Below are 10,393 nucleotides of genomic sequence, written 5' to 3'. Positions count from 1 at the left end.
TGTTTTTTCCAGTATTGAGAAGGCAGTTAAATGCAGGACATTTTTCCATAGTTAGCTAACATGCAGTCTAAGAATTTATAAATAAAGCTCTGTGTGTGGTATTATTGTAAATAAGGAAATCAGTCCAAGCAGATTCCTTTGAGGCTTCAGAACCCCTGATCATTTTTTTGTTAATTTTCTTTGAAAAGTTGCAGAAATTTCTACGTGGGATTCAGTTAAGATCAAAGCAAAAGTACAAAAGTAACAATCTCTTGTATTTCTAGTTTAGTAGAAGGGGGACAGTTAAGTCCCTTACTAGAGCTGTTTTTTGTGAAACTAGAATTTAATTTTCCCTGTAAGGTGGGGCTAGCATCCATCTTACAAATACCCATCCAAATAAGGCACCTTAATATTTTGGGAGAAGTTTTCACTTACCACACACAGAGAACACATAATAGCACTAGGAAGTATTTACATTTTTCACATCTTAAACATAACATAGTGTCTGCTTTAAAAAATAGATTTTCAGTAGCCTTCAGCTCTGGTGTGTCCTACATTCGTTCTTGTATAGCTGTAAAAACAACACGTTGTTAGTAAGGATGTAAACTAAGGATATCTGTAATGGTTTGCAAAATGTCAAGAAGCACCCAGGAGGAATGAACTCTGCTTACCATTTGCATAAGATTTTCAAAGCCCTTCAGAAATTCTTTGGGGGTTTTCTTCTCATAAGATTCACATGTTTTCTCATACAACTCACAGTTCTGGAAGATAAAAGAGAATCATGGCTCTTCTAAACAGCACATCACAGTCCTAAATCAAACCTCAGGCTTTCTCACTGAAAAATCAAGAGGGTTGTAACCAATGCCTTTTCTAGCTGGAAAAGCTTTGACACAAGCTCTTTCCAAAGGGAAGGAATTTAGTAATGACACCTTCCATTCACTTTTTTTGCAGTGATCCCTGTCCTTCTGCCAGCACGTTGTGTGGTTGCCAAATACAGGTATGCGAATTTTTATGGTTACAGGGAACGCTTCTCCCAAAAATTCAAAACTTGGACTTTTTAATTTCCAAAGTAATGAAGGGCAGATTACTGTTTCTAATAATTTGCTTTCTACAATTCCCCCATTGCAGGAGGCTCCTGCTATAGAAAATAAGGAGCAATGATCACAATTATGAGCACTCTGAGGAAATCCTACCTTTCCAGAGTTTCTGTAGGTAAAGTTCTGCACAGTTCTAATGGCTTTGGTGAACGCCCCCTTATCTTGGTTGCTTGCTGGTTGTAATTTCAGGGTCCCATTCTTGAAGCAGGTCACAGCTGTGGACAGGCATCCCTCCTAAGGCAGGAGAAGAAGGAACTGTTTTAAAGCCAATGTTGCAGCACGTTTTCCTGCTAATGTTAGATTGTGGTCCATGTGCAGAAGAAGGTATCCAGGATATTAACTGAGACTATTCAGCTGTACCTTTTTTTAATTCATTTTTGATACACAAGTGATATTGAGCCTTACTTTGGCTGTTCTTGCGTAATTACTTAGGTATTTCCTAATGAAATAAATTTACACTTGGCTATTAATCATGACAGCATTTGAAAGAAAACAATCCTGAAGAGTAGATCAATTAGTAGGTTTTCACCTGCTAAAGCATAAGCATTTTATTGTTTAAAAATTACAAATATCTCTCAGTGCTATGTGTGGGAATATACTTCTTTGTCTTCCTCATTTTGGTACCCTTTCTAATAATGCCTAGTTAATAATTAGAATTGACAAAGAACTGTGTGTTTTCAAATACTCTTAAAATGTTGTCATATGATAACATCAGAAGCGATACAGAAACTATCCCCAAAACTAACCTAACAGTCAACAGAGAAAGAAAAGCGATGTCTATTGCAGCCAGTTTAAGTTACTTTCTGTTTTCCAAAGAAGGAAGCTGCTGATTACACATATTAGAAAGACTCCAAAGCCATCATCCTTCTCAGCATACCAACTGCTGCCCAAGCTGAGTCTCATCTGCCTTATGAGATGTCACTGCAGTTTGCTGCTTGGGCATGGACACAGCAGCCTTCATGGATGTTGCTTTGAGCAAATTTTGCTAGCAACATTCTGTGTTGGTCAGATAAAATATTTTATTTTCCTTAAAAGCCAAACGTTTATGTTTGTTTCAAGCATCCTTACCGTAACTGGCCTTGCTTACTGGAAAAAAACACTACTCATCTTTTAAAGAGATCGATTTTCCAGCTGAAACTGAAAACATTTTTGGTCTCATCCGTACTGAGCTGAGAAACCAGCATTTCTCATCTGTGCTGCCTTTTCTGTTTTGCTGAGCTGTCACTTATAGCTGAGGCAGCCAACGATCAGGCACCGCAAGTATTGTGGGGCCCGGCGTGTTGTCACAGGCTGAGCACTTTGGGGGTGAGGCATGAAGGAGCACATACCACTGGAAATGGTCTGAGGGGAGCTAGAAATGTGTAAAATATTTGTATCAGTGGCAGTTGGCAGCAGCACTCTGCATCTGACTCAAACTAGCTTTACAGATGAGCCCGTAGAGCCCGTGCTTCCGGAATTAGTGATCAGCGGGGTGAGATACAGATCCAGGGCACGTCAGCATCTTGTCACTCAGCGGCACTTCAGCTGCCAGTCACCAGCAGGAGAGCTCATTTGCCCTCCAGACTGGAATTACCTCAGCATTAACACTGCTTTTTCACTTTTTAATACTGCTGTTTTCCCTTGAATTGATGTCCTCTAACTTCTCTTTAGTCAAAGCAAAGAATACTTCATTGTTGAGAATGCAAGGAAATTATATGGGATTGAATTGGGGCTAACAGTCCACACAAAAGAACCTCAAGGAAGCCAAAATGGATCGGGATAAACCACCTAATTCTAAATATTATAATAGGTGATTTTCTCATTGAATATTCAAGACCAAATGCAAATCTGGCATGAGCAGGTTATAATTTTTAAACATTCAAATATTTTGATATTTGAAACGCAGTTATGTGAGCAACTTTTTATTAAATTGAGTTTCACTAGGCTGCGGTGGCACCTAATCACTGAGTGCCACTTTAGCACACTGTGATACATATTTCAGTCACCCTGTAGGATGAAAAGTTTGTTGATTTGGTTCCTGGTGATAATTACTGTTAGCACACTAATGGTATTTTTTACATTTTGCATCAGAAGCTGAACCCATATCAATAATTTCTAAATATGTGAATTCTCTGTCTTCTCTAGTATTCAGAGGAGGCACTCAGGACCTCCCAGAATCAGACAGTAAAGCCCTAAGCTGCAAGTGAGCTGTCGTTTTCCTTCCTGAGGTGAGCATGACTTTTTTTAAGAAAAAACCCCAACAACCTCATTAAGCAATTAGTCACTAGTTGTCTTTGCTTAGTTTCAGAGGCAGCGGCAAACGCTGGATTAAAATGACAGCAAATAATCTCCTCCTTTTCACTTTGACACCAAGTTAGAAAGAGTTTTAGTGGGAAAAGCCCGGCAATGCATTTGTGCACTGAAGTTGTTCCTAGCAATTCAAAGGAATGCATCTGGTTTGGTCATGCTTCTGTATAATTTTTGGCAAGTTAAACATGTACCGAGCTGTAAAGCCTAGGAAGAGGCTAACCAAAACCTGTGTGAAATGAGGTGAGTTTTTTTCCTTTCTTCTTGTAGCTGCTTGCAAGGGAGTTTAGAATCCTGAGTAGATAAACTTTTAACAATGTCTACAGCTTTTACGGCATAGTAGTGCATAGTGATGGCTTTTACATGTCAATCAAAATTGTTTGTGCTACAAAATAGGGCTTAAAAATTTAAGACAGCTGATAACACAAGTATAATATTAGGTAGCCACAGGTTGCTCTACATACCTCAGTTGCATGTTGAGGGATTACCAAAGTAGCAGGCATTTACCCTCCAAGTTTTTAAGACGTGATTTTACTATGATTAGCATTTAAATTCACAGTACATCCTGCATCCTACCACTTCTGAGAGTGCACAGACTTGGTGACCCACTGTATGTAAGAAGATCTTAGCCTTGGAAGATGTAAAATATCAGCACTAAATAATGTATAAATACATATCTGTATTAAAAAGGAGTTCACAGGGAGCTGCTCTTGCATTTTTAACTGGTTATAATCTGAAGAGAATATTTGCAGGTGCAGTTTTTCTTCCTGTTGGTAGCACAGTCCCTGCACAAATTGTCTCTGAGAGAGCAGTGTGACTGCACATGAGATGAGGCACTCATTGACATGACCTTGCAGTGCCACTCTTGTCGTTTGGCTGCAGTGGGAGGCAAGGGGGGCAGCTCAGCCATGCTGGAGCTCATGGTAGCTGGAGGCACTTCCACTCCAAATACCTGCATCCCCAAAAGTACTGCAGCTTGTCTGGGTCTTGTATGAATCCTTACTCTTAGCACTATTTCTTAATTAAATGGAATTTGTGCAACTCTGGATCTGTTGGTGGGTTATGATACACATAAAATAGCGAAATAGTAATTGTGATGCCAAAATATAAACACTTCTGCTATTAAACATCCAGAAAGGGAACTTTTAGAAAGTATTTTCTTATTTAGTCTAGCTTGCATTAAGAGTACTAGGTCAGAGATGTGAAGAAGACATTCTCCATTTGTCAATGGAATAAAACAGCACAAAATCAAAACTATATAATTATGAAAAAAATGTTAAAGCAGCCTCACCACAAAGTTTTCTGGTGTATGCAGCAATTCAGCATCCTAAAATAAAACAAATCTAAGTTAGAAAAGTTTTAACATTGGAAAGTGATGTCCCTCATAAGATCTATACTAAGCAATATACAATGCTTGAAAGTAATTTCAATATTATGACAAATACCATCACTTACCTTATCTTTCATCAGTCTTTTTAATACTCCAATTTTATTTAGAATCTGTTTGTATTTTACTGTTCTGGGTGAAGCTGCAGTCAACATCATAGTGGAGCAGAAGAAAAGCATGCAGAAAATAATCATCCTCTTCATCCTGATGAGTTCTGTTTTAAAATGTGCCAGGAGCAAAGTTGTGCTGTTCAAGTGTAACACTCCAGTTTGAGCTGTGCTCAGGTAAGCTCTGCACCTACCTATATATTGCTCCCTGCTGGAGATGGAGAACCCACCCATTTCAGCTTGGAAAGCTTTGTAGAATGGATTAATGAGTAACCCTTTTTTCTTTTCCACTGGCTAGGTGCATGTATGCAGGCTTGTGCGTGGGGGGGCAGGGATTGATGGAGTGAAAGAAAATGTGCCCCATCTGCACATTGGGCAGGAAAAAAGAGAAAAGGGTGAATTCCCATTTTCACTTTGAGTCAAGAAATGAACGCACTAAAAAGTTGGTTCTTTGAAACCACAAGCCTAGGTAAACAAAGATTCTGCATTTTTTTCCTGTGTCATACAGCAATGAATTTCTTCAATCCATCTGCATCTTTCTATACTGTTCTGGAGAAATGTGACAGGACTTCTTTCAAAATTTAAATTTATCCCACTTTATGGCTCCAAGGAGTGTTTGTCAGCTATTTCCTCCTGCTGTATATGAACTGTGGCTTTTTCATTTTCTGCTTGGATTGTGTTAAAGCTGTGAGTAAAAGCTCATCTTAGCATTTAAACGAGCTGACATTTGCTTTATATTTGCTTGGAACCAGTAGCACATATATGAACAGCATTGTGGAGGGCATGTCCACTGGGAGTGAAGGTTGCAGGGAGATACCTTGTCCTGGGAGAGATGAATCCCTGGAGCACACCCATTAACAAGAGGGGAGCAGTACTGGAAGAGCAGGGACTAAATCCTGGTGTGTTAGTCCCAAGGGACACTATTGCTTGTGGCAGTGATTCAGTGCTTGTGGCACCTAAACACATTCAGTTGCATCCTTCACCAGCTGAGAATTTCCTTGGGAATGTAGAGGAATGTATGAAGTCCAAATAAAAGTCTGTGCAGTAAGTAGGGACTTACTGGACTTCCAGCTCTAGGAGTCAGTTGATTTTAAAATTTAAAAAAAAATTTTTTTAATTTTTTGATCTTGACATTTCATCACAAAGAGAGGAAAACCAGCTTTAGATTACTTTTATGCATTATCATTATTTAATTACTATCAATAGCATTGAAGGGTTCCTATGTGGAATTAGTAGAGAGCAGTTAAAGTCACTTGGGCACCTTCGCCTGTGATGAATAAAAAGATGGTAATGTGTCTGTCAAATTACATCTTTTCCTCTGAAAATCTGAAGATTCCAGATGTCTTTGGGGATGCTTTGCATAATCTACAAAGAGTTTGGACTGCAGTTGGATGTCTGGTAAGCTGTGTAATATTCTGACATGGTATAAAATGCCCCTATATAAATCTGTCTGGTGGGTGAGTCTGGGCTGTCAGGCTGGGTCACTTGTTCATTGTTCATTTAAAAATGAGTGTTTGAGCTGGTGAGAGCTCTATCTGACATCCTCTGGCATGTTTCTTTTCTGTGTACAAATGATTATTTACTCTATGCTGTTTATGTGCTTAAGTTGTTTTTCACCATTCAGAAAAGGAATCGCTTAAAGGAATAAATTTTATAGGTGTATGTGTAAATACACAACTGCACTCAGAGTCTCATGCATGCACACACAGACTCTCTCCTGGTGAAAGGGGTAGCTACTAACGCCCAGTAGAAGAGAAATTCTGAAAAATGAGAACTGAAACAAGTAAGAAAAAGTACTTTCTCCTACCACATAGTCTGAAATTTTATTTCTTGAAGAAAAGGTAGTGTGATGATTCTTTCCCCCCTATGGATGCATCTTAAAATAATTTTAGATTAGCAGCACAGCTGTGAAGTACAGAGGATCTCATTAGGTTTTATTTGAAATGTCTGTTTTATAGCTAGGGCTCATTAAAGGAAATCAACAGCATCTTTGGTTTGAGAAACCACATGGTGACCAATACTTCTTTTTATCTTCTCTCCCTCCATCCTATTCCTGGGAAGCATTGTGGAATTATATTTTTTTTTTGTCTGTTGTGTAACACCTCCCTGAGGCTGCTGAGAACACAGAGAGATTACTTCCAGTAATGGTGTTCTTTACACAAAGAGGGGAGTTGGCTCTGCTCCTCTTTACCATAACCTTTACATAGGTTGTTGTCTGGTAAAGTGGATGAACATTCATTTAGTCCTCAATCCACTTTTTGATTTACTCTTGGAAGTGTTCATAGTAAAGAAACAGGCTGGTGCTAATGTTTGCTGTTACCTCTTTTGTCAGTATTTCAACTGTGGATTCTTCTGGGAAGTTTCTTTGAGCCCAGCTACAGTAGGTGGTCGTGATAGCACTGTCAGCCATTTATACATCTTTATTTGGTTGATATGTTGGGAACTTCCCACTTGGATGTGTAACAGGACTCTATTAACTGTGACATCTTATGGTGCTTGGCAGTGTTTCATGCAAAGAGATCAGTGAAGGTTTGTGCTGGTCCAGACAACTTTGGAACCTCTTAAAAACTGAAGTTGATGCACAGTGTAACTCTCCTTGTGTTTTCAGAAGCACAGGGCTTAAAAGGACAGAGGCAGATCTCCACCAAAATCATGGGAGGTGAGATGGCTCTGTCTGAGCTACTCCAGATTAAATCAGTTGTATCTGAGATACGTTTTAAAGCTGGTGGAGTAAATGGGAAGTTAAACAGGCATTTGACAGTGTGGTAACTTGTATTTGCATATGAGGTCTCTAAAGCTGCTGTATAGTCTTCTATTTTGTGTTAAGAGGCTGTAAGGCCACAAGAACTGCATCAAGGAAGCCATGCTGACAGAGAAAGTGAAATGCAGGGACAAAGGAGGACTTCCTCTTGTCTAGGCAGTGGAGAAAACTCCTTGATATCCCTCTGATCAGATAAGAGTGAGCAGCAAGTTTTTTACATACGTCACTGCTCTCTTGTGGCTTAGGAACACGCTGAGTCAAACAATGACAGCCTCTCTCACACTGTCGCCGGCCCGGCCCCACAGGGATGGCTGGAAAGAGGAAATGTGAGAAACCTCCCGGCCCAACCCCGCCGGCCGAGTCCTCCTCTTTCCTCTTCGCGATGGTGCCACCCAAGTGCTGCATGACTTCGACCCTGAAAGCCCGGTTCCCCCACCTACATTTTCCTTTACAGGAGAACTGAATGGAGGCTTTTCCCATGGCTTAGTCATCACTATGGTTCAGCCAGAAAAGTCTGTAATATACAGGGCTGCTTTCAAAGAATTTTTATAACTTGGATTTGTGAAATTTCATGTGTGTACTATCTGTGACGGGGGATTGTAGGAGATAAGGGGAGAGAGTTATGCTGGAAAATGGAAGACTAGGAAGAAGATTCCTGTAGGACAGATTTAGAGAAACTAGTCTTCAAAATATTCCTGACAGCTTTGCAAGACAGTTCTACCCTCTTGTAATCTTATTTTCCTATTATAAGCTTTGGTATAATTCTTTGGTCTTTTAACTGTGCTTTGTATTTGTAAAGAGAAAACTGAACCTGGGAAAAAAAAATCTATTCTTAACTTGTATTTGCTGTAAAAAAAATTGTAACTCTGTAAATATAACTCTGTGGAGACACAAGACACTAAAATATTACTAGGCAGCAATATAAAACCATTTACATTCTCCATAATGTTCCTTCAGGACTACTTGTAGCCTATTTCTTTCCCATCCTACTCCTAGGTCAAGCCAGTAATGCTTTTTAGGCACATAGTTTGATGTATTTATGTCCTTACCAGCTACTAATGACAAACTGTACTGAGGAAATACCCTGTCAACACCTAGAGCCTGAGACAAGCTTAGACCCACCCTGCACAGAGCCAGATATTCAGAACTGTCCTCTTGTGGGCACATCCTTTTAAGTCTCCTTTAGTGGTGGGAGCAGCCTCCCATCTCCTGGGTCACAACTTTCACTGCATGTAGGATGGAAGAAGCCTCACTGCGTGACCAAGTGGGATCTTCTGCCACTGCAGTAAGCCATATCATGCAGTTCCTTTCACATCTCAGCTAAAACCTCCTGCATATGGCCTGAACAGTTTGATCTCTGTAACTTAGAGCTGTGCCTGAGCTGTTTTCAAGCTTTCATAGAGAGCTCATTCTTCTTTACGGTCATGCTCACAATCCTTCCCCACTACAAGAGGACAGCCACGTTCAGAAGACAAGGCAACAGCTGACAGGATGTTTGGCTGCCACAGTTCTCTTAAAATTTTGAGGGCAGAAGGGAGTTGTTCAGCTGAAAGCCACAGATGGGGACAGGCTGAGGCAAGTCATTGCTCCTGCTCTCTGTGGCAGCCAGGACTTCTGCTGCTCAGGGGTTTGATGCATAGCAGGTCTACAGATCTCCTTGTGAAGGAAGGCACACAGAGCACCACCTTCCTACCACAGGAGTGTTGTCTGTTTCCCAACATTCCCAACACATTTCCCAATGATTCCAGTAAGAGACAAGCCTATGTGTGAAAAGCAGGAATGTAGTAATGCTGAAACCCAACAGCATGTCTCGTGTTCATCCCAAATGTTGAGAAAGAAAAATCAGAAGAGATACACACAGGTTTTGGATAGTGAATGGAGGATGCAGAATGGAACAATGCAAGATGCTTCCTTTGTTCATTTACTGTTGTTAATGAACAGAAGGAGCAGAAGTCAGAAGGGACTGACTCACTTCTGTGTTACAATACCAGTAGCATAAAACAAATAACCACTGAACCGTTGCACGTTCAAGATGTGTGTGGTGCACAGTCTGGTACACTGGTAACTATTCCACTGGCAGCTGGGGCTCCCTGTGTCTTGATGTACCTTGCATGGTGATCAGCATGACACTACAGTTTGAGGTTTGAAAACAGAATTCAGGGTTTGATGTTACAGATTCTTTTGGAAGTCACTCCCAGGGTTTGGTGAGGCTTCTGAGCTGGTGTGGGATCTCCACAGCAGTGCAGTTCTTCCTTCTTACACAGTCTAAAGCTAAACACAGGGCACAGCCACTGAGGGGCTATGGCCCGTTTTGCCTCCTCCAGCAGATCTGCTCTGATTTGGCCTTTATAATACCTTTTACATAAAGTTATCTTCAACATAAAAAGCAATTTTCTCCTTCTAATTATCGTTATTATTGGTAGAAGCAGATGACTGAATGCCACTTATTTCTGACTAGTTCTGCTTTCTGGTTTTCGGGTACTGCCAAAATACCAGAGATTGTACCCTCTTTCATCTTTGTATATGTGTTTACTGTTTATACTCAATTTCTAATAGAATTATTTTTAATGATAGTGTTGATTCCAAATCCTAGTAACTCAATCACATTGCTCTCCTGCCCTTTCTTTTGTGTATTCCCAGGGACGGTGTCACGTCTCATGGTGCTGGCACAGCAAGAAGTAGTGAGGATAGAGAAGCAGTGTGATATTGCACTGGAGGATGCAGTCTGCCTCCCTTTGGAGTGACTCCAAGTCTTTGCTGGCACACCAGCTCCTCA

The 10,393-nt window shown here is 40.4% G+C and overlaps 1 protein-coding gene across 1 annotated transcript; it reads right to left on the bottom strand.

The window, feature by feature from the left end:
* Positions 1–514: 514 nt before the first annotated feature.
* IL21 (interleukin 21) lies at positions 515–4,952 on the bottom strand. Its single transcript, XM_041411897.1, has 5 exons — positions 4,818–4,952; positions 4,654–4,689; positions 1,173–1,310; positions 651–740; positions 515–550 (listed from the first exon to the last, which is right to left on the bottom strand). Exons 1-5 carry the CDS (start codon positions 4,950–4,952, stop codon positions 515–517), a joined length of 435 nt encoding a protein of 144 aa, XP_041267831.1.
* Positions 4,953–10,393: the final 5,441 nt, after the last annotated feature.

The sequence above is a fragment of the Onychostruthus taczanowskii genome, unplaced genomic scaffold (assembly GCF_017590055.1).
Source record: "Onychostruthus taczanowskii isolate IOZ18803 unplaced genomic scaffold, ASM1759005v1 scaffold38, whole genome shotgun sequence".
Lineage (NCBI taxonomy): Eukaryota > Metazoa > Chordata > Aves > Passeriformes > Passeridae > Onychostruthus > Onychostruthus taczanowskii.
The sequence above is the reverse complement of the archived record's forward strand: the minus strand, read 5'-3'. Positions and strand labels throughout refer to the sequence as shown.

Coding starts and splice junctions, on each gene's coding strand:
- IL21 (XM_041411897.1), bottom strand. CDS start 4,952: ATGAAGAGGATGATTATTTTCTGCATGCTTTTCTTCTGCTCCACTATG. Junction 4,690..4,817: donor AAAGACTGATGAAAGATAAG/GTAAGTGATGGT, acceptor GTTTTATTTTAG/GATGCTGAATTGCTGCATAC. Junction 551..650: donor TTGAAAATCTTATGCAAATG/GTAAGCAGAGTT, acceptor TTGTTTTTACAG/CTATACAAGAACGAATGTAG.